This window comes from Lissotriton vulgaris, chromosome 3_1 (assembly GCF_964263255.1).
Source record: "Lissotriton vulgaris chromosome 3_1, aLisVul1.2, whole genome shotgun sequence".
Classification (NCBI taxonomy): Eukaryota; Metazoa; Chordata; class Amphibia; order Caudata; family Salamandridae; genus Lissotriton; species Lissotriton vulgaris.
The window spans coordinates 721,394,566-721,419,317 of NC_141689.1; the positions used below are offsets into that span (position 1 = coordinate 721,394,566).

At 47.7% G+C, this 24,752-nt stretch overlaps 1 protein-coding gene across 1 annotated transcript in view; it reads left to right on the forward strand.

Annotated features, from left to right (window-relative positions):
* Window positions 1–24,235, forward strand: part of PGGT1B (protein geranylgeranyltransferase type I subunit beta) — a 265,348-nt gene extending 241,113 nt beyond the window's left edge. The window contains exon 9 of the mRNA XM_086961039.1: window positions 22,208–24,235. Coding sequence (XP_086817165.1) covers window positions 22,208–22,389 — 182 coding nt within the window. The 3' untranslated portion in view covers window positions 22,390–24,235. The remainder of the gene's footprint in view (window positions 1–22,207) is intronic.
* The last annotated feature ends 517 nt before the right edge of the window (window positions 24,236–24,752 follow it).

Genomic DNA, 24,752 nt, shown 5'->3' on the forward strand with positions numbered 1-24,752 from the left:
CTTGCCTTACACCCCTATTAATATGTATACGGTCTGTCAATTCACCATTAGGGCCCCATCTGACCCTAGCAAAGTTGGCCTCATGCAGTCTGATAATCTGTGCTCGGATTCCCGCCGGAACACCCTGCTTCCTTAGTGTTTCCCACAGTACATTTCTGGGGACCAGGTCAAAAGCTGCCCTGAGGTCAACAAATGCAATGTACAGATGCACCTTTTTGATTTTAATATACTTCCAGATAATGCAAAGGAATCTAAACACCTGATCGATTGTGCTAATTTTTTCCCTAAAACCTGCCTGGTACTTGGTTAAAATATTATTTTCCGAAATCCAAGAACTCAATTTACTTAAAATTTATCTTGCAAAATCCTTTTGTAGGACGTCGATTAGACTAATCTGTCTATAATGCGCCGGGTTCATACGGTCGCCCTTCTTAAAAATGGCTACGATCCCTGCCAGGATTCGGGGATGGGAGCACCCATTGCAACCGTGTTGTACAAAAGGTTGATATACAGAGCCCATATCTCTTTATCTTGTCAGCATAAATCCCCAGGCATCCTGTCTAGCCCAGGTGCCTTCGCTGGTTTTATTGCATTAATTGCATCCATAGTTTCTAGCATGCTAAAAGACAGGGATACCTTGCTTGTATTGGAAACTACATTGTCGCTTCCAAGAATAGTCTCACTTACGGGAGCTGAATACAAGTGTGTGAAATGGGATACCCAAGTATTGGCATCAAGAAATAAATCCCTATGGCAGATCCCACATCTGTTACCCTTAGAAACCAGGCGCCAAAACATAGTTTGATTATTTGCTTTGTACGCGTCTAGCAGCTCAGACCAGATATTCTCATCCCAACATTTCTTTGTCTTAGACAATACATCCTTGTAGCGCCTCCTTTTATCCCCTAGGTCTGGAATGTCATTGCTTTTTACTACCTCTATTAAATCTTTTTGGACCTTTCGGCACTCTTTATTGTAGCATGAATGGCCATTGAGCGGTGGATCCAGTGTCCCCATTTTGGAGGGCTTTGGAACTTTGGTTAATATTTGTCCTAGTCTCTCTACCATGTTATCATGCATCTGTATGATCGGGATCTCGTTTTCTGGAAGATAAATATACGGGGAGACAATTTCTACATATGTCTCGTAGATCTTCCTGACCGTGGCTTCATTCCCTAATACTACTGGCCATTTAAGTGCTCTACGGTTATTTGACACCACAGGTTCGGTATGTGTAGAGCTGCTATTCTCTGGGGCAGCTAGCTTGGAAAGGGAGGCACGGAACGTGAGGCACAAGGGGTAATGGTCGCTCACTATGCGGTCCTCCACTACAAGGTCACTTACCATAGTCCAAAATGGAATTGAGACCAGTACATAATCTAGATGGCTATTGTAGTTACCCCGCTTAAAGGTGGCTGACTTGGATTATCAGAGGGTAGACGCCCATTACAGGCGCAAAGACCGTGAGCTGCAGTCAGCCGCAATAGCTGTGCTACAGCGTATGTACACTGAACTACAGGGGTACTCTCTATTGGTGGGATCTTGTTTGCACTATCCTCCGCTTCAAAAATATTTTCCAGCCCTGCTACCGGTTCAAATTCCCCAGTTAAAATCCCCCCCACCCCCTCCCCCCAATGATTATCAAGGCTCTCTGATTGAATATGGATATAATGTGGTGTAAATGTTCAATAACCTCTACTTATTTATTGGCAAAGCTAGGCCTGCTATATATATATTCAAGATATATATCTCCATTTTATCTGTTCCCACAAATTTAATTCCTAGTATATCTTGACTGTAAGTGTCAATTTGCTTAAAATCAACTCCTAATATAATTTTCGTCCATATAGCAAGACCTCCAGAGGTCCTTCCTTTAGTTTGAGTAATAGCAGGTATACTAAAGGTTTTGTAGCCTACCTTAAAATAACCTTCCACAGCCCATGTTTCCTGAAATAACACAATTTCACTGTAATCGATATACTCTTGCCATGTAGGGTCACTTAAGTTTTTTCTAATGCCAGCTATATTCCAGGAGGTTAGCTTTATATTGGACTTACAACCTTCGTCAAGTATATTGCCATTTATCCTTATAGTGTTAACTTCCTCTGGCAGCCTAGGTTCTAGGATGTGGCAAGGGTCCTTAGTTTTATTCAGGTGTTCTAAAGCTTTATCACCCTGGTTTTCCACCAGAGTCATTTTTTCATACACCTCCCTTTGAACTGTTGCATATAGATGACCTATATTACATTACCTATGGTCATTGGCAACCACAACATTGAGGGGGCTGGGGGGAAGGCTTCTGCTTGAGTTTTAGGAGGCGCCTCTAGGGTTCTATCATTGGTGCTGGAAATTCTTAGTACAGTAAGGTCTTTGAGGATACCATCATTATTGCCACCCACCACTTTACTGCCCTCAATTTCAGAGCCTAAGGATATGCTAGTTACTAGGTTATCCACAGCCAGGTTGCTTCCCGGTAGTTGTCAAACCTGACAGTCTAGGTCTGACAGGGCCTGGTACCTATTTGATTGGCTAAAGAATGGAACTCTCCCGGCTGTACTCTCCCAGTGCTGCTTATAAAAGTAACCTAAAGGTAGGGCGCTAGTCTCTGTCTTGGGGTTTGAAGTTGCATCGCGGTTTATTAGTAGCCGATGGACCATACTCGGGCTACGTAAATTTACCACGATGCAATCTCCTCTGATGTTCTTGGTAGAGTTCCCTACCCATCCCACTCTCCTGACCAATAATATCTCACTGACATCTCTAGGGTGAAACTTATTTTGCTTTACCAGCCAGTCTAGGGTTTTATTTCTTAATTCTACCCAATTTTCCTTCTGGTCCTTCTTTAAAGCTGGAACCCCAGTCAATATTATAGCATAGGGGCATGCAGCCGGGGGGAGTTGTAGTGTCATCTCATTAGGAGTCAGTGATTCACTTGAGTTGTTAGTTCTCTCGCTTTCACTAGGAGCACTACCGCCCTTAACCCCGGCTGAGGATTTTTCTTGGTAATTCAGTTTGCTATTGACAATGAATGCACTATTCCCTAGAGCTAGTCCCCCCACAGACTCACTCCTAATATTCCTAATATTCTTTGTCAACATTTTGTCCTGAATTTTATCATTTGCCCCATCTTTGGCGACTGCCAGTTTTCCCCCATAGTCCTTGTGTCATATCCGTCCCCTCCAGATGTTAATTGACTCTTAGTAATATTAGCATTCAAAACATTAATTACAGATTTGAGCACACTAACTTTTTCCCACAACATAGAGAAGTTCTTTTCAGCCAGCTCACGTATACATGTTAAAGCTGAGCTTAGCCCTGGGTCAGTGGCTCCTATAGGCTGATCAATTATGGCTTCCTTAGAGGTGGTGGTGTCTATAGGTATCTTTGTCACAAAGCCTGTCTCAGTTTGAGTGCCCACAGAGGAACGAATGACTACTGGGGGAATTACAGTCCTTCCTTTACCCTTTGTTTTCTTAGCCTCAATGTCCTTCTTACTTTTTTCACCCCCTTAATTGATCTTGCGCGTATCCGCACTTGCTGTAGTCTTTGACCTGGTGGCTCTAGTAGTGGTAGATAGGGTTCTCGATGACCCAACAGAACCAGGGAATAAAGGGGACAAGGGGGCAGTGCCCAATGACGCCGCTGAGGCTACATTATTCTGCGCTTGTTGGGCAATTTCAAATAAGGGCGAGGAGGCACCAGATGACAAATGCCTCTGCAGTGTAGCAGGGTCTAATGAAGGCGTCGCTCTGTTAAGTGAATTTCGTGCGAAAGCACATATTCTGCCCTTACTAGAAATGCATCCAGTGTGCCAACTACACTCTTTCGTTTTTCCACTTGGGAAATGCAAACTTCCTTGTTAATGAGATAAAACAGTACCTTAGATCTCCTTGTTGGCCCCACTTATTTGTAGGAATACAAGGATGAAACTGTGCCTCTCAGAGGGCTGGCCCAGCCCAGCCTCTGATGGGCTAGGACAGGCCCGCCCTTGGCCTGGGCGCCGCCCGCGTGCGTCCCGCGGTACGTGAGGGTCGCGCTGGATTTGTAGGCCTATGGCGCCTACTGATGACGCCCTCCACATGCGCCACCCAAAGCCTCCTGGTCAATGTAGGCTGCCGTTCCTCTCACGGCTGGAGCCTATGGCAGTGCGGCGTGCAGAGGTTAAGCCTGCCGTTCCCCTCACGGTGATGGAAAGGGCCCAGAAAGGTGAGCTGCTGGCGGGATATACAGTTGTTCCCCTCACGGCACTGGAGAGAGCCCAGTAAAATAGACTGCTGATGCTGTGGGCAGCCGTTCCCCTCACGGCGCGAATAGGTGCTTCTCAGCGCATTTCTTTATTCACTTCTAAGCAGAGCATGTACAAAGAGCAATTATAGAACACTTGTTACAAACGAACACAACCTTTCATCAAGCATTATTAAGCGATCCATTTCCTATAAGGAGTGTTCCATCATCTGTGTTAAACTGAATTTCCGTATTTACAGAATGTGTTTTTTGGAAATTATTAGTGCACGCTTTCTGCAGAGTAGAAAGGCCAATCTTCTTTTTGTAATATGATGCAATTCTAGATGGAAAGATTATTCCAACTTCTTTCGAAGTATGACATCTAAATGTTCAGCAACCTCACTTCAGAACTTTATTATTCTCCAACATTCTCTTAACAGTCTTAGGTTGAATGACCCTTCCAGAAACCGCCCCATCAAATTAGTTACCAATAAATAATCCTTGTAGTTTTTCAGCAAAGTCTGAAAACTGCATTTTGTTGTACCAGTCATAGGTTATGATACAGCTTCTATACTATTATTAACCGCAAGCCACACAGTCTCACTCCATATCCAAATCCTGTTGGCACTGACATCTACATGTATCATAACTCTTCAACTCATTTATCTCTTTCTCTAAACAAACCTATAAATTGTTGTTGCTTGCAGTTGGTTGTTTGTAATAACCCTATATAGATCTGGAATGGAGTAATCCTGCTACAGCAGTCTGGCAAGGGATTGAAAGATTAGGATACTAATGAGAGATTGAAAGAGTAAACTGGTTATACTTAGTTAGCTCTCTATCAGTAAGCTTATTTTAAGGTTTAAGGGACTCAAAATCCACTTATCTTGTCCCTTCCACAATTTGGTCTGCTTACAGATTTTTCTTTTTTATCGCAACCCTTACAACATAATATTCTAACTCTTCCCTTAATAGCTAGAATTCCCCACGTGGAGACTCCTGGTGTACTAGTTATTTTAACCATTAGAACAAAGTATGCCTTCCATGTCAGCACAGTAATGTGTACTGTAAGAGGAATCCCTTTTGCCACACAGCCTTTGTGTGCCTACACAGGAAACTTCGAGGAATAAATCCTACAGCTTATTGCTCCTGGTTTTGGTAACAAGATGATTTTGGGGTAGAATTGTTTCGCAAGTAGTGAGAAGCCTTTACCGTGAAATTACCATGACACTTCTTCAGTATGGTAAACATCCCCCTTGCCCCATAAGTTTTAGGAGTCTGTATGACGGTGCTTTTCTTTCATTCCTCCTTCAAGTCGATTTTTTTACACGTTGTATATGTAACCATGTTATTAAGAAAAAGATGCTGCAAGACATTAACGAAATATGAAATCTTGGGCATACCATCATACTCACAACATTGACCCTAACTCATAAAGTTATGTTCAGTAAAATATGTTGTTTACATTCTATTTCTACATTGTACAGGGTTGGAATAAATTACCTGTAAACATCTCTGAGGATTTTAACTCCAGAAGTCATTTTCAAAATGAAAGTTGAGAAAGCCAAAAGCCAAACGATAATATGAAATATTTAAGAGTTAAACATTGAGCTGCTAAGTGCCCTGAAGAAGCCCATAAGAATCATATTGGAATTTAAATCTGTAAATAAATTGGCACAGAAGTTGTAGCTGACCTTGTTAATCATCTACCCTGACAACTCATCAAATGGATGTCCACAGTAGACACCTATGAAGCATATTACCAAATTCCATGCTCCTCAATCAGTACTAATAGTGCAGAGTGCCTCACTTTGGTCTAAAGGCTATGGCATGTCCTAATATTTGTGTTCCCATACCTTGTATCATGGCACGATAGTAGGACGCCTCACATGAATGAAGATGTTTATGTGCTGTTCCTTTTTAGGTCTCGCCTGTCGATGCGCATGCGCATCGAGCTTGCGAGACTATGGGGGCTTATCCACTCTTGAAGCAACTTGCAAGGAATTGTGGCGATTCCTTGCAGTGCCCGTGACTTTTAAGCTCAATGCGCATGCGCATTGAGCTTAAAAGCGCGTGCACATCAGTTCCCTCATCCGCACGTCGCATTTCTCCTCCCCCCTCGCCCCCTCCCCTGCCCGCCGTGTCGCATTTCTCCTCCCCCCTCCCCTTATCTGGCTTCCCTCCGTCTGTTCCCTCTCCCCGCTCCGCCCCCTCCCCTGCCCGCCGTGTCGCATTTCTCCTCCCCCCTCCCCTTATCTGCCTTCCCTCCTCGAGGTTCTCCGACGCCCCGCACCCTTCACTTTCCGGCCCACTGCTTGTTTCTGTTTGGAAATGTGTTTGTATCTTTTGTGCATGTGTTGTCTGGTTGCTACTGTGTAAGTATTGAATGTTATGTTATTCCTTTCGAGGTTCTCCGACGCCCCGCGCCCTTCACTTTCCGGCCCACTGCTTGTTTCTGTTTGGAAATGTGTTTGTATCTTTTGTGCATGTGTTGTCTGGTTGCTACTGTGTAAGTATTGAATGTTATGTTATTCCTTTCGATGTAGTGAATATTAATATATTGCTTCATTTAAATAACAAACCTCCTTGAGGAAGGCTACGCATTATTTAATAATTCGCGCTGCATTAGATAATGCGTGCACTTGAGTAGTCCGCCTTCCATGCATGAAGAGCTCCGACACTCCCTCGGGGAGCGCGCGGCATTGACACCGGTAGTACTACAGGGCATTCAGGTGCGAGCGCAGCCAATGGCGAACATGTCCTCACAGGTCCTCGCGCGCGTGCCGGGGCTGGCGCTGGCCTGCTCCCTCGCGGGCGCTTCAGCAATGAACAGCCGGCCTTGTGGAACTGTAGACATTAGTTCTTTTAGACAGATGCCATCCTTACGTTTTTTTCCTTTTAACCAGACCCAGTGGCGCTTCTCGGGGTCCGCGTGGATGCTCGTGGACTAGAAACGTGTCCATGTGCGTTAAGGATGCGTGCTTGTGTAGTACTCTAAACGTTATCAGAAAATAGACTGATCGATGTCTGCAACATCAGCAGACACTCACAGTGGTACCTGCAGTAGTACAATACAGCACATTTGCATTTATGCAATCAAAATGGTGCCGTCTTTATGTTTTTATGACCTAGCCCGTATATCCTCACAAATGGAATTTTGAAGTATTTGTTTTAAAACCGCATTTTCAACGTTTCCATTTGCTATGGTGAGGTTTAACAAGCTGGCTTCTTGCGATGGATTTTACTCGGCATAGCCAAGTAAGCAGGGCTTGTTGTCATGACAACAAATGCATCATATGACTTTCAGGCTACAGGGAATGACAGACCAGCTTAAAGAGACAGGTAGCAATGCTTAACTAATGCACGGTTGTGTATGACAGTATGACTTGCAAGGGGCTTAAACGAGAATTCCATATCACCTACCTCGCCCTACTGCTTTCAGTGAAACCTGCACTCCAATAACCTAACTGAAATGTTAACCTATCCAGGCTGTACCTGCTGGTATTGTGTTGTATTGTACATTGGTTTGAAAGATTTGTTTTGTCCTAGTGGGTCACATGCAGGCAGACATGCGCAGAGGAATGCCAAACAAAGAAAAATGGCGTAGGAGTATGGCTACCTGTCACACAGACTGCTGGCAGTCCGTTTAATTATCATATTCCGAGCGTTAAAACATACACTGCCAAACGCGCCTTCACATCCTCACCCCCTCATCCTCACACACCCTCACTCACCCTCACACCCCTCACAACCCTCTCACCCTCACTCAGCCTCACACCCCCTCACCCTCACACACCCTCACACACCCTCACCCACCCTCACCCTCTCCCCATCACCCCCTCTCCCTCACACACCCTTACCCTCATCCCCTCACCCTCACACACACTCTGTCACCCTCTCACCCTCACCCTCACACCCCCTAACCCTCACCCTCACCACCTCACACACCCTCACACACCCTCAAACACCCTCACTCACCCTCACACACCCACACCCTCACCCTCACACACCCTCACACACCCACTCACCCTCTCACACCTGCTGCACTCTCCTGCTCTCTAGAGATGTGGCCTAACGACCAGAGCTGCCATCTATGTCACGTAAATACAAAACATGTTGCATTCCAAATGCTATAGGTGTCACATTTGCGAAAGTTATAACTATTGGCGTTGTAAATGACAAAGCTATCAATTTAGCTATTTTAAAAACCAACAAATAAATAAAATATTTGTCATTTACAAGACCAATAGCTCCAACTTTTCTAATGCGAGACCTATTGCATTTCCAATGCTTGTTTGAACTTCTTCTCAAAGCAATATCACAAGGAACAGTTATGGACGTTTTTCATGTGACCTCCTATCAAGTCATCACCTACCCTAGTGCAGAGCATTCAGTTCTCAACGGTGTCTTGGATACAAGGGGAAGCTGTCTTGAACAAAGAATTGCATAAAGTGTTTACCTGAGAGAGCAGAAATGCATTTACCTCAGAAATATCCTCCCTCTACTGCTGGACAGCGTCGTACAGATCTCATTTGTACTCTGAAAGATCCTTGTACTCATTTTCATTTTGTCTCGTAAGCAGCTGCATAAGAGACCTATACAAGATTGCTTCACAGACCAGTGGACTGGAAAATGAGAAGACAGCCGCTGCTTCCAGAGAAATGTACTCCATCACCAAGTGGTACCCATATATAAACTATTATTATTTTTTGCAAACTGCCTAATCTTGCGTTTGATAATGATGAGCTATGTGGTTGGCTACGAAGCTCAGTAATCTTTTGACATTGGTCTAATTTTATATGGAGGCTCATGATTTATGGGAACAACCATGCGTACTGTTTACTTTCCATATAGTGCCCATTAGTTAATATAACAAAGTAAGAGTTTGTAATCTATCTTGGTAGCATTGATAATGTTTTTTGTTGCACACCGCTATAGTACTGGTCTTCAGGATTGTAACTTTCAGCTTACGAAAATCTGTTTGCCATATTAAAGACCAGTACAATATTGATAGGCAATAGAGGCACATTATTTACAGCACAACAACAAGGAAATTGTGTGTGCAAAAAAGTTACAAAGAAAGTTATCCATGGGTCAGTAACAAGGAGCTGCGAAGCGAGTGTCCTGAGCAGTGGATGTTTGGGGCAGGGGTGTTGAAGGATGATGGTGGGGTAGGGCCAGGGAGTGGGGGGGAATTTGCTCACACTGAGCACCAGAAGCTAAATGAAAATGTTCTCCTGACATTAGTAATCACCTAAATAAATGCACAGTAAAAAAGAAATGATCCAGCAAACACAAAAAACGAGAGGAAAGCCAACAAATTAGAAGCATCAAACTAAGAAAGAAGTAACACTATCCAATCAGACCAGGGGACTGACTGAAAGCCCACTTTATGTATTAGAATTGAACGCAATATGTATTCCACAACATACAGCTAAAGCTGTCAGTTGGCAATACCCAAGAATGACCAAAGCCGTCCAAAATCCATGCTAAAATTAGCATTCCTAAAATAATACGTTTTGAAGAATGAGTCATTGTATTGCTCGGTTACTATACCAACTTCGGTGAACAGACATCCTAAAAAGCAGCCTACATACTGCATTCCAGAACTGAAACTATTAGTCACACAAGCTGTTGAATTAGATTTATGACATCAAAATAAGCTCCACTATTTTGTTGCCAAGACACTGAATTTTTTGGAAGGAGAGTAGTGTTTATAAAAGTGTGGTTTTTGATCTAAAGGTTTGGCTTTCTTTGTGATTGTCTGTGTTGTCAAAGTTATTGCATGTGTTCTTCATGCTTCCCTTCCCTGGTGTTTTATATGTGTGTGATGATAAGTGTTCTGAAATATATGATGGTCGTTTTACTGAGATGGTTAAAGGCTGTAGTTAGCAGAGGAGGCGGGTGTGCTTTTGCTGTATTCACTTGGGTAATTTTATCTGTTATTTACTGCCCAGCTTCCTTACTCTTCTAGGATATGTCTCCTTATGAAATGTAAATTTTTATGTCGAGCCTAAGCCAGCACGCATGCACTGCTCTGGCTGTAGCGGAGTATGGCAGAGAAGCCCCGCCCACTCCCCTGCCAATATTTTTTATTGGTTTATGTCTTTGTCCTTCTAAGTGCTGGCGTCTGATTTGTAAATAGGCTTGTTACTGCCTTGTCTTCGTTTGTACCCTCCCATGGCGACTGGCTCTTTTACTTCGGTTGTTATACGGGACCTGTTATTTAGTCTTGTAAGCTCTATTTTTTTCTTTGAGTTTCTCCTACTTTAGGCATGACGTGCTTTCCTTACATTCAGCGCGCCATGCGCACTTTAACTTTCAAAGCAGCCGGTACAATGCAGCCATTTGTTTGCAATGTCATAGGTCACGCATTTAAATACAAGACCTATGGAATTGCAAATATTTTTTTATTGCAGCGCGGTCCTCTTTCACTTTAGGGGCTGTGCTTATTTATTTAACTCACTTCGGGCTTCTTTATTTAATTAATATGTAGCACGGTCCAATATAACATTAGCGGCGCGGTCCATAAATTATATATATATATATTATTATTTTTTTTAAGTGAAAAGCGCCCCATAGCCTGAGAGCAGTGCTTGTGTTTAAGTATCGCATGGTCGAGGCAGCATCAGTAAAACTATGACTGAAAGACCGTTGTTGTTTTATAGTTGCCGAATAACATGTGCCCCTCGGAGAAGATTAAGCCTCACATGCTCATACATACTGTATCTGAAAGAAACAGGTTAGTATTAAATTCCTTACTTTAGAATATCCCCAGGCGTCAGACTGGATCCGGAAACTTTTGCGTAGCAGTACCCTTGCGCGTCGGTGGGCGTCGTCTGCGGCTCCGCGTCCATCATCGGCGCCGGGATGACGTCGCCGGAGTACTTAGACGCCGCCCTAGCGCCCTGACGTCAGTTCTTCTTTTTTCCACGCCAGCAAGCACAGATCCGGAAAAAGTTGTACCCTTAGTCAATTTTTGACTAACTTTTTTGATCCTTTTTGATCATTTTTCAAAGTCTATCGACTCCGACGGTGTCGGTAGGGATGCCCGGGTTCAAACCCTGCGGCGACTGCAACCGACTGATGTTGGTTACCGACCCCCATCGCCGGTGCCTTCACTGTCTGGGCCCCGACCATGACGACAAGTCCTGCTCCGACTGCCGGGCCCTGACGTCCAAAGCTAGACGGGAGAGATCCCGCAAGCGGCTCGAGCTCCGGCAGTCGGCCCCGCACCGCTCGAGGTCCCGGTCCGCGAGGAGGTCGAGGGACCGGTCGCGGGGTTGGAGGCATCATAGCTCCAGGAGTCGTCACCAGTCTTCGGGCTCGAAGTCCTCAGGTAAGAGGCACAAGAAGTCGAAGAGGCGTCATCGCTCTTCTGACTCCCCCCGATGCTCACGCAACGCGGCCGGGGGTTCGGGCGCCACCGCCCGAGGCTCCGCCAGAGCCGCAGGCGTCGTGGCTGCTCCATACCCGCCGGTCCCTGGGCAGCACGCGACACCGGAGAAGATAGAGGCGTTCCTCACGGCCATGAGGTCACTCACTCCTCTGTCGGGTTCCGCAGCGCCTTCGGGCCAAGTGGCCCCGACTGGGTCCTCATGCGGGCCGGGTGCTTCGGCCCCGGCGCCGTCGGAAACTTTGGTCCCGACGCAGCAGGGTCCTGCCGGATCCGGTTGTTGCCGGTCGGCCTCACGACCTCGCCGGCGCCGGCCCCCAGGGTGTCGCCTCCGGCGCCGTCCCAGGACGACGTGCTCCCTGGTCCTACCCTCGATTCGGGTCGGAGCGGCGCTGCTCTTGACGCCGATGGGTGAATTCTATTTCCATGACCTGGCCCCATCCTTTGACCCTGAGTATCAGGAGATGGGTGGCGAGGAGGATTGGGAGGGGTCCGAGGACCCTCTGGCACGTGAGTGCCAGTCTTAGGACTGGACGGATGAGCTTGGGGAGGCCAGTGGTTTGGACACTTCGCCCGACACTGGTTTTGTCTCCCCTCCTACCGTGGCTACGGAGGAGGGGGCTGCCTATAGTGTGGTGCTGACGCGGGCTGCCAAGGCCTTGGGCCGTGAGCTCCCCGTCGCGGCCGTGAGGACTAACATCCTCACTGAGGTCCTTAAACCGCAGGCAAGCTCGGCTGAGCCTCTGCTGCCGTTTAATGAGGCCTTGTCAGACGTTCTTCTGGGCACTTGGTCCAAGCCCGCTACAGGTCCGCCTGTACATAGGAACGTGGCCAGGCTCCTCTGCCCGGCTCCGGGCGACTCCTTCCTGTCCACTTACCCCACCCCCGAGAGCCTGGTCATCCAGGCCTCTAACTCCCAGACCGCATTCCCGATAGCTACCCACGATCCGGAATCCAAGCGGTATGAGCAATACGGGAAAAGGTTATTCTCCTCCCTGAGTTTGGGGTTACGGTCAGTCAACATCTCGTGCCTCTTGGGCCGTTACACCCACTCTCTGTCGGACACGGTCGCGGACGTGCTGCCACAATGTCCGGAGGGGGTCCGGACTAAACCCGCCCAAGCCCTTGCGGAGGATCGAGATGCGGCACGGTATTCCATCCGGTGTGAGCTGGATACCACGGACTCACTGGGCAGAGCGATGGCAACAACGGTGGCGATTCGTCGCCACGCCTGGTTGAGGTCCGCCAACTTTTCGGCTGATGTTCAAAACACCCTTATGGACATGCCGTTTGATAGCCGTCGCCTCTTTGGCGACAAGGCAGACCATGCGCTTGAGCGCTTTAAGGACTCCAGGGCTACGGCCAAGTCCTTGGGTCTCTCTGCCCCGTGCCAGCCAACGGCTGCCTTTCACTCCTTTCGTTGTCAAGGAAGGGGCACCCCCACACGTCCTGCCAGCCACGGGCCGCAGACTACCATCCAGCGTAGTGGCGGATGTGGAAACCGCGGTGGAGGCGGTCGGGGACAACGGCGAGGCCAGTCCACACCTGCTTCTGCAGCTACCACCTCAAAACCCTCCTAGTCCGAGGTTTCAGGCCCATGTGACGCCAGTGGGGGGCAGGATTTGCATCACCACCTCCACTGACGCACAGTCACATCAGACAACTGGGTGCTGCAAATCGTCCGAAGGGGCTACTCCCTGCCCTTCGAGGTGACCCCTCCAGCCATGCCACCGCAGTACCACCGTGTGTCGGGGGATCACTTGAAACTTCTACAAGAGAAAGTTACGGCCCTCTTGGCCAAGGGGGCCGTCGAGTGTGTTCCTGGGCCAGAAGTAGGGTGTGGTTGTTACTCCCACTACTTTCTGGTACCCAAGAAGGGCAAAGGGGATCTGCGGAACGTCAACGGCTTCCTCCAGAAGGAGAAGTTCAAGATGCTGACACTGGCTCAGGTCTTAGCTGCCCTGGACCCAGGAGATTGGATGGTAGCATTGGACTTGCAGGACGCTTATTTTCATATCCCCGTCCTGCCGGCCCACCAGCGTTACCTGCGGTTCACGGTTGGCCACGAGCACTTTCAGTTTACCGTGCTCCCCTTCGGCCTTACCAGCGCCCCACGGGTGTTCACGAAAGTGATGGCGGTGGTCGCAGCTCATCTGCGCAGGTTAGGGATTTCAGTCTTCCCCTACCTCGACGACTGGTTGTTGAAGGCGGGCTCGCCCCAGACAATCGTCAGCCACCTCCAGACTACGGCCGACCTCCTGCACCTGCTGGGGTTCTCCATCAATGTGCCGAAGTCACACCTGTGTCCCTCTCAGAAGCTCCTCTTCATCGGAGCGGTTCTAGACTCGGCGCAGTTTCGGGTTTATCCTCCCGAACAGTGGGTTCGGGATATTCATGCTCTGATTCCGATCTTTCAGCCGCTATCCCGAGTCTCGGTCAGGTTGATGCTGCGGCTTCTGGGGCTGATGGCTTCCTGCATCCTTCTGGTGCATCACGCCAGGTGGCGGATGCAGGCTCTACAGTGGGACCTGAAGTTTCAGTGGGCCCAGTATCAAGGCAACTTGTCCGAACAGGTCTTGATCTCGGAGGGCACTGCAAGACAGTTGCAATGGTGGCTCACGGACCGTGATTGGGTCAGCGGCAGATCCTTCTCCGTACCCCAACTGGAGCACGTAGTTGTGACGGACGCGTCCCTCCAGGGCTGGGGGGGGGCCACATGAGAGAGGCGGAGATCAGAGGCCTCTTCTTAGAAATGGGATTTACGGTTGGCTAAGGCTTGTGCCAAAGTCAGGCAGTAACCACCATTCTACATCAGGGCAAGGAAGTCACCCGCCAAGATAACCCCTGCTCACCCCCTTGGTAGCTTGGCACGAGCAGTCAGGCTTATCCCAGAGGTGATGTGTAAAGCGTTTGTGTACGCACCCAGCAACAACACCCAAGGCCCACCACAAAGGAAACTCCACACAAGGTTATATATAAAAATAGCCTTTGTATTATGCCAAACACATTAGATAATAAATACACACTTTACAATGTGCCATAGGCACGGGCAGAATTTACAGGGGATTATATACATGGGACAGGGCTACGTGGGCCACTGTCAGGAATATGCACTTTTAGAACTAGTACTTGGTAGAATTAGCACTTTGCAGGAATAACACTTCGTAGAAATAGCACTTTTAGAACATAGCACATATAATAACTGTAGCACCAAATAGCAAATGTAGCACACAACCAGTAACCACTGGTAAAAGGTAAGTACCACCTACGCAACCCTAACCACCATAGGAAAATAACACGCAGGGAACCATGAACTCACCAGTATAACTATACTAGGAAAAACAACCTCCTAAGCATAACAATACATTTAGAGGTATAGGCACAAAGACATTACACATGATGCAGAAATCAAATTAGGCAGGTCATCACAAATTGCGCAAAGATCACATAGGGCCAAAAACATGTACCCAACGCAAGGGCACAACACCAGAACTGTCTCCCAGGCCAACTGGCCTCTCAGGGCTGAAACGCCCTGTGTCCAGCAAAGTCAGGTCAGGCTGCGCAGGCAGCCAACACAAGAAATGCGCAAAGGGGCAAGCCTAAACGAAGCAGCTGCCCACTAAGTGCTGGGCAGCTGGGGATCTCCTCTGGGCTCTGAATAACCCTGGTGCCCAAACGCAATGTGGGAGCCTCGTGGGCTCTGAAGAACTGTGTGCCCGGGAGCCGCGTGGGCTCTGAAGAACTGTGTGCCTGGGAGCCTCGTGGGCTCTGAAGAAAATGATGCCCACTGAGGGGGGAGCGGCATGCTGCCAGCCGGGGCTGCTCTACCTCCCGAAATGCCCCCTTCGTGGTTTGAGCCCCGTGGGCTCTAAAGAACAATGCCCCCGGGAGCCTCAGGGCTCTAGAAACAAATGCCCCCTTCGTTGGGGGATTCGAAATAAGTAAATGCCGCCTGGATCGCTGGAGTCCCCTCTCTGGGGAATCGGGAAAACAATGGCCCCTCAGAGCCTCGTGGGCTCGGAATTCAGTAATGCCCCCTTCAATGTGGCCCACAAACAAAGATAGCACAGGCAGGAGGGGGGCGGGCACCGGCAATGTGCCCCGACGCCCCCTCCAAGAACAATGGCCCCCGGAGCCCTCGTGGGTTCGAAATCACCAGCAGGAGGGGCGGGCACCGGCAACGCCCCCCCTCTTCCCACAACACTGGCCCGAGGATCCCCCACTCACCGGTGAGCCTGCGGTGCTCCTCTGGCGGCCTGCAAGCGGTGGGTGGGGCTCTCTCTCGGGAGAGCCTCGTCGGGGAGGAAGGACACTTATTTCTCTCGCGAATCTCCGGGTGGCTGCGGGGCTCCCTACACGCCCGGGGCTCTCCCTTGATGACAAGGGCCCGGGTGTGAGCGCCACCTCTTCCTGCTCGGGGCCTTCTTTTCAAGGAGCGCGGGGTAGGCTCCCGTCGGCTCCCTGGTACCAGCTGACTTCTCAGTACAGGAGCGCGGGGTGGCCTCCCGTCCGCTTCCTGTTTGGCACTCAGCACTTCCGGGTCGCGCTAGGCAGCGGCCCGGAGGTGATTCTTCTCGCGGCTCAGGCACAACGAGGGGTAGGCTCCTTCTTCAAGATAAGGCCCCTGGCGGGGTGGGCACCGTCAGGGGTTAAGACAAAGTATAAATACGCAGGGTGGCACCCCTAAACTAACTAATAAAACGGGGTGGGCTCCCGTGAAGGTAATGGAAAATAGCGGCAACCCTGCAGGGTTGGCACCTCCTCTGAAATAGTAAAAAAACTGGGGGATCCCCACGCCCGGGAATCCCTTGAGTTAGGGATCGCAGCGCTGGGCTGCAGATGAAAACAGCAGCGCTCCTGGGCAGTGAAATCAAGCACTGCCCAGGCGCTTTAGGGACAAAAGTCAACAAGAAGTCCAGCAAGGTCTTTAGGCAGGCAGGGGGGCAAAGGCTGGGCCCAGGGGCCAGCTCACAGGGCCCTCCAGGCAGGGAGGCAGTCCCCAATGGCGGTCCTCCTGGCGCCCAGCAGCAGGTCCCCCTCAAATTAGGATCAGGTGAAGAACATTTACATGGGGTCACAGCCCCTCTTTTATACATCAAATCCCTTTGTTTAGGCTTCAGGGTGAAGGGAAAAACCAGTTGCAACTAGTTCTGGAGCACTCTGTTGTGCTCAGCCACTCTTCCCATTCACTAGTCAGGCTAGGGTCATCAGTCGCACCACAGGGGGCAGAGCCAGCATTGTGTAGGGAAAGCCAATCCCTATTCAGGTCCCAGGTGCACCCCTCCCTCACATTAATCATGCAGATCTCTCCACTCACCACGAGGGCAGACCCATCCTGACTCCTGGAGCCAGGCTCACCAGCCAGCTCCAACCAATCACAAGCCAGACAGCCAATTCACATAATTTACACAGACTGGCACTTCCACACGAGACACAATCAAGCCGCACACATCATCGCGCAGCATTTAATCACACGAGTCCGCACATGCCAAACTCGAGCTTGCACTCCCCACGCTTCTGGAACTACCAGGGACACATACATTCCCCCATGCATTCCAATGGGAGAGCAGGCCAATCTCACTACACGCACGCACTTTACCCTGGGACACAGTGGTAAAGTGCGCAGAAGCAAAAAAAATCACTAACACCAGGTCACCATAAAAAGCAAAAAGTTTAGGGGTGAACCTGCCAGAAGGGCCAAGTCCAACACCTCTGGTCCCCGGCGGAGTCCCGGCTCCACATCAACCTTCTGGAGCTACGGGCGATCTGGTTTGCACTGAAGGCATTCCTCCCCCCTGTCCGGGGGAGTGTAGTGCAGGTGTTCACGGACAACACCACCGCCATGTGGTACTGCAACAAACAGGGCGGGGTGGGGTCGTGGACACGATGCCAGGAGGCTCTGCGCCTCTGGCAGTGGCTGGAACATCAGGGCGTGACTCTGGTGGTTCAATACCTGGCAGGTTCCCTGTACGCCAGGGCGGACGAACTCAGCCGTCGGTGTATGACGGATCACGAATGGCGTCTGAACACAGACGTGGCGCAAGGTCTCTTTCAGCAGTTAGATCTAACCAAGTAGGCCTTGGTTAGATCTATTCGCCACAGAAGGGAACGCGCAATGTCATCAGTTCTGCGCGTTGGAATTTCCAAGGCGGCACTCGCTCGGAGACGCTTTTCGTCACGAGTGGAGCTGTGGTCTGTTGTACGCCTTTCCGCCTATACCACTTCTGCCCAGAGTGCTGAAGAAGATCAGACGCGACCGGGCCCAAGGTATCCTTGTGGCTCCGGACTGGGCCCGAAGATACTGGTATCCCGAGCTACTCAGCATGTCTGTCGATCCCCCGGTTCATCTGCCTCTTCAGGAGGACCTTCTGTCGAAGCAGCAGGGGACGGTCCTCCACCCATAACTGTCCAGTCTCCACCTCCATGCTTGGAGATTGAGCGGCGACAGTTGAGGCCATTTGACTTGCCTCCTGAAGTTTGTAATGTGATTCTGGCAGCCAGGCGTCCCTCCACAAAGTCGGTATACGCCTGCAGGTGGAACAGATTTGTGGCATGGTGCACAGCAAAGGCTGTGGGTCCACTCTCTGCCCCCCTTTCTGAGGTTCTCCTCTTCCTTCTTTCTCTTGCCCAGCAGGGCTCTGCTCTGGGCACTATCAAGGGCTACCTTTCTGCCCTTTCCGCCTTCTTAAGGCTACCTGATCAGCCTTCTTTGTTCAAGTCCCCAATTGTAAATAGGTTCTTGAAGGGCATCACTCATATGTTCTCCCCTGTTCCTTTCTTGATGCCCCAGTGGGACTTGAACCTGGTTCTGACTTACCTGATGTGCGCTCCTTTTGAGCCGCTTCATAACTGTCCTCTCCGTCTTCTTATCCTTAAGACTGCTTTCCTGGTTGCCATCACCTCTGCCAGGAGAGTGAGTGAGCTCCAGGCTTTTTCATCCAAGCCTCCTTTCCTTTCTGTCCATCCTGACAAGGTTGTGTAGCGGACAAGACCCTCTTGCCTGCCCAAGGTAGCCACAGCCTTCCACATCGGGCAGTCCATCACCTTGCCCACCTTCTTTCCGCCTCCGCATCCCTCTAAAGAGGAAGAGCGGTTCCACCGTCTGGACCCAAAACGTGCGCGCTCATACTATCTGGATCGCACACGTCAGATACGGGTGGTTGACCGACTCTTTGTTGGTTACATGGGCGCTAAGAAGGGACGGGCGGTGCACAAACGGACCATCTCTCGGTGGGTCGTCTTGTGCATCAAGGCATGCTACTCATTGGCTAAAAAGGAGCCTCCTGTTGGGCTGAGGGCCCATTACTCTCGGGCCACGGCGCCTACTACTGCCCTGGGCCGGGGAGTCCCCTTGCAGGACATATGTCAGGCAGCTACATGGGCCTCGTGGCACACGTTCGCAAGACACTACTGCCTGGACTGCCAAGTCCGGAGGGATGTCTTCTTTGGCTGTTCTGTCCTCCAGGACTTTCTGGTGTGATTATTGGTTCGCAGACCCACGACCGGGGTTGGTATTGCTGGGGTATCTATTCTAAGGTAAGGAATCTAATACTAACCTGTTTCTTTCAGATGCACAAGTTTCTTACCTTCGGTAACGATATATCTATAAGAAACAGTAGTTAGTATTAGATTCCTTACCGCCCCACCCATCCTCCCAGTTCTGCGAACCGATATCTAGGGTTAAGGTCATCCCCTTTCAGGACCCTAGTTTCATGGCACCAATGCTGGTCTTTATCATGGCTCTGCGTTTCTGGCGTGGAAAAGCTGTTTATAAGAACTGACGTCAGCGCACGAGGGCGGCGTCTAAGTACTCCAGCGACGTCATCCCGGCGCCGATGAAGGACGCGGCGCTGCAGACGACGCCTACCGACGCGCAAGGGTACTGCTACGCAAAAATTTCCGGATCCAGTCTGACGCCTGGGGATATTCTAAGGTAAGAAATCTAATACTAACCGCTGTTTCTTACAGATATATCGTTACCGAATGTCAGTAAATTGTGCTTCCAGCCCCTTCCAGGAAAATCACAGAATATTTCCTAAGGGATGTGCTTTGTCCTTGCTCAGTTGTATCCATGGAGACGCCTCCGAAAATTGCAGAAGGGAAGGGGTGCATTTTGGCCTCGCTTCACACAATCAACAGTGACCTTGAAATTCCAAAGTGAAAAAAACCCAAAACATTGTGGGTCTCTTTTCTGCCATGTTGTGCTTTCCACGCTATACCTGTGTCATATAAAGAGATCTCAGTTTTTATGTTGTAATATCGAAAAATACAGACCTTTTTTCTCATTGTGACTCCCTGCTCCACTTACCCCCCCTTAAAAAAATCTCCTAACTGCGCAATTTCTTTTTATTCCTATTTGCATCACAGACCTAATTTCCTTTCTATCTGAAGCGCCGGGTGCAGGGAGCCGTGGCCCATGCAGTTGAACCTTTCCTTCTGTGCTCATGAGACATGCAAGGAAATGCACCTATGTGCTGTCTGCTTCTGCTAAGAAGTCATTGGCCTGCTGTGCATTGTAAGACTAGGCTGCCCTCTGAAACAGTTAGTGACAACAGCAGAAAGAGCCAACCTTTGACTATAAGTAGCAATGCACCCATAACGGGAGGCAAAGGGATTTTACATTTTTTAAAAGGGGAGTCCCATACACAGGGTCAGAAAATGATGTTCGAAGAGTCAACAAGCAGATTTAGTTCATGCTGAATATGTTGTAACATCCCGACAGGTGGGAATTCTCAGAGAAGCATAAGCACACATTGAGTGAGATTGTGTGCAGCTGTATTAGAGAAGGCAGCATGCAATGTGTGGATCTTGCACGATACAGTAACGTACTATGCCGGTATGTTTGTATTCTAGTCAAGCAGGCCAAATATGATGTCATCCTATCAATCCCAGGACAATGGTATTGGATGATGACCTCACCATTTCAGCTGATTGGCTCGTGCTGTGCTGGTATGGTGCAACGCCAAGCCTCCATTCATGCATGCCGTCCAAGCCTTTGGACTTCAGCAGCCAGTAATGACACGGCCCTCTCACTTTGTTCTAGTGCTATAACTGATATAAACAGTAATTAAAATAGTTGTGTGACTGAGATCAGCCAAGTGTCAGACACAAGTGCGGATCCAGATTTTGAGCCTCAAGCCCAAATAGCGTGCAACAGCCCGGCAAATGCTGTATAGCTGTAGAGCAGAAATAACTGTACTTTATCTCTGGGGTTGCACTGGCAAAGCCAGTAGTTCCCAAAATTGGGGCTAACTGGCTTTGCCATTGCCTTTTGGCCATGCTGTGTACAGCATCGACAGGATGTTGTGCAGCATGAGCAAAAGAAGAAACAAGCTTTTGCAGTGCAATAGGTCTCTCATTTTCGAAACTTTGGCATATTGGCATTGTAAATGACTGTTTCAAAACACATAAATAAAAGGCATTGTCATTTAAAATCCCAATAGCTCAAAAAACTCGCGAATGCGAGACCTATTGCATTGCAAATGCTTATTTTATTATCTTCTTGTTTTTCTATCTAACTACTATCTGGTGCTCTTTAAAATTTATGTAACTGCCACAGAAGCTACATGAGGTTGATTTGCAAATCTTTAAAATTGCAACATAACAAAAAGTAACATTAAGGATGGTCAAGGCCTGAAGACTGACTTCTTGGCTTGGTGCCCCTAGTACTACATAGGGGCCTTATTACGATGTCGGTCGGAGTTGCGTACGACCTACACCATTTCGGGGAAGTCAGCTGTTCCGACAACCCCATTAGGATGCGACCACACAGGTTGCTAGTGCAAACTTCCATTTTACAATGGGAGCTTGTGCGGAAGGCTGAAAACGCCTGCAGCACAAGCTCCCATTGAAAAATGGAAGTTTGTATACATCCCTACACAGTGTTGCAGGTACCTTTTGGTGCCTGCAACACGGTGCAGGGATATTTAGGGGGGATAATGCCTACCAAAGACACTTTCCGACAGCAGTCCGACATGAAACTACTATGGGAAAGTGCCATCATAATCCCAAAGGCGGAAACACTGCTTTAAGGGATTATGGTCCATTTCCCACTGTTTAACGGGCTGCTTGAGCCCATCGGATTCCCCTGCCGGTTTAAACTCCAACCACAGTCATCCAAATGAGGCAATCGAGTTTAACCCTACCGTTTTGGTTGGAAAGCCTCCGACCATGGACCAACATTGTAATGAGGTCCATAATGTGTGGAAACATGCAAATGTGTAAGTTTATCTTTGTGAATCAGTCCAGAAGAAAATATTTTTAAAGACAATAATTTTGGTAAGAACTTTGAGAAAAATAAATAAAGCACTGTTATATTGTACAGTTCCCATTTAATCACAATCTCACATAAGTTTCAAATTGGTTAACGTTTTTTTTTTTTTAAAGGAAGCTTAAGGCGTTGGTGTATGCATGTCCGTATTGCTTCTTTTTGAGACCCAAGTTTGATCGTTGACACAGCTATGTTTAGTCTGGCACAGAAGTGCGTGTAATACTCTCAGTAAATTACATTCTTTTTCTCTGTAGGTATCCTAACACAGTTCACATTCAAAACTCTCTATATTTACATGCTTTGTAATCCTCTTTCAGATGCCTTGCATGCATACTTCGGGATCTGCGGCCTATCCTTAATGGGCGAGCCTGATATCCGTAAAGTTCACCCTGCACTGAATATCAGCTTAAGAACGTCTAATCGCCTTCGAGAACTCCACCAGATCTGGAATAGCAAAGACTATACATCGCTTTCAGAGTACGCGCATATCTCAACATGATGGATCTACAAAGACACTTTGTGATGTAGCATATTTTTAGCTTGAGGGTAGAAGCCATGTATTAACCAAATGTGCTCTTTAAACTTCCTGGAGTCCTTTGTTAAAACACTTACTGGCCTCGCTGCTAAGTGGACTCCCTTCAGACAGTTAGTCTTCGAAGGAAACAAGCATTTCAAGTCTGTCAAAATATCTCAACTGCTAACTCAAGACTGTCACAGCTCTGCTGGTAGCTTGTGGCCACTTTCATGCTTCACGTATTTGGCCTTTTCTTCAACTGTGTTTTGTTTTCTGATGAATGTATTAATTTTGAAAGAGGGGGAGGATGACATTTGTAATGTCTACAGTCCTCAGCTGGAAACGACAGGAATGCCACAAAAGCTCCCCAATGTTTACATATCTCACAGCACTCCGAGTCCTAATTGGGTGCTGGGTGACTGCTCTTCCTGCTCATACAAGTATAGCAATGTCCATCTGCAGCACCTGTCCAAGATGCAAATACCTTGGCAACTCGATGTGGAAAGCAAAACAAACTTTCTGTGGCTGGGATAACGTCGGAGCAGTGGTTTCGAGTAACACTCTCTAAATTAATGAGCATTAAGGATTCCGTTTAAAGAAACGTATACGTTCCGACAGAGAAATCCGTGTGTTGCCCTTGTGAAGACTGGTCGTTCATGTGTTGAGATCATCATGCCCAAGACTGAAAATTCTGCATATCTGATAAACAATTCATCTCGCCTTCAGATTCGAATTATTGTAAGTGTGTAGTGCATTTCTCTTTGCTGCCTGTTAGAAGAAAGTGAATTCCGCATTCTGTGTGATTTCATATATAGAAGAAATGATGCAAACTTAATAAATGTAAAACAATTAAGGTACGTTGAATATTGCCCATGTTGTATAATCGAAGATGGTTTCTTCTTCAGTTGCGTGTTGCGGTCATGTGTGTAATATCTTCTTTGAAATGTCTACTAGCTACTGCCCTTGTGTTCTTCTCGTCACTCATCTGGCATGCACTGTTTCAAAATAATCTGGAAAAGCAACTGGACAAGACGTCAATGACTAGCGAAATCACTTTTTTCACCTTGGAAACAAATGAAACATCTTTGGATGACTGGGTTTCGCGCTAATCATGCATTGGCACAAGAGAGAATCAAAAGCTCACACATCTGGTCAGATTATATATGTAGTCAAAAGTTCGGTTGGATGTAATAATATTAGTTCTCCATTTAGTCTCACAATAAAATTATAATAAGAAACACTAAACAGTTAGTTCAGTTTGATTGTAATGGCAATGTAATTTAAAAAAATCATTGCTAGATGTTAACATCCCCTCTGAGGATCAGAAATGTGACCCTAGCACAAATGCCAAATCATAATGTCATGCCAGTTAGATTAATGAAGAATAGATTTTCTGAAATGTGGAGGGCATTCTTAAGCATGATAACAATTTACAAATTGAATACTAACCTCTGTAAAAACGGCTTATTCAAGAACGAGTTTTATGTGCTAAACTTGTTCTTATGAGAATGCAAGAAACCATTTTGACTGTCATTGTGTATTACTGCATCTTACCTCCTACATTCAGGCGGATCACCTCCCTTCTCCAGAAAACTAGACAATCAAAATAAACGTTCAGTGAAACTACGCAAATGGATACATTCAGCAGAGTCCTTATACCCCAGGCGCAGACCTCAATACCTGTTCAATTGCAACCCTGCATTTTGTAATTTGTCATTAAAACATCCCTTTCTAGTACTTTTTGTCTAGCGTTCTGATCTCTGCAAGCCTATGCAGTGGGCTGAAGACTGCAATGCTTTATCTGAGCCATAATAATAAATTCTGAGTAGCATTCCTGTTTTTGGCCATTGATCATTACTCGGAGGAGGTTCAACTAAAAATGTATATAAACGATATATGAAGTATTTAACATTTCAACTGTTGCATTACATTAGCAAACCTATTAAAGCAATGTATTTTGTGTCCCTTTGCTGTTATGTGCTCTTACCCTGACACTCCTATTTCTGCATGGCTGTATTGGTTTCTCCTGTTTTCCTACTGCGCAGAAAAGTGATGTGCTGGGTATTCGCTATCCCTCTTCAAACTTCATAACTGTCTAATCTTGTCAATTAGATGGCACAAATGTCCAAAGACGTCAAAGAGCATCTATAATCGTTGAACATCAATTTAGCTGTGAATGTCACATTTAATGTTCTTGTATGTTAGATTATACTTTTATCCTGAAGGATTGGTGAATTCATTTAGTCCAAAAGGTTAGCTTTTATTAATTGCAAACCCCAAATGAATTGTGTGTGTTTGGATCGCACCACAGAATCTGAATACCCTGCCACATGGATTTATACAAACGC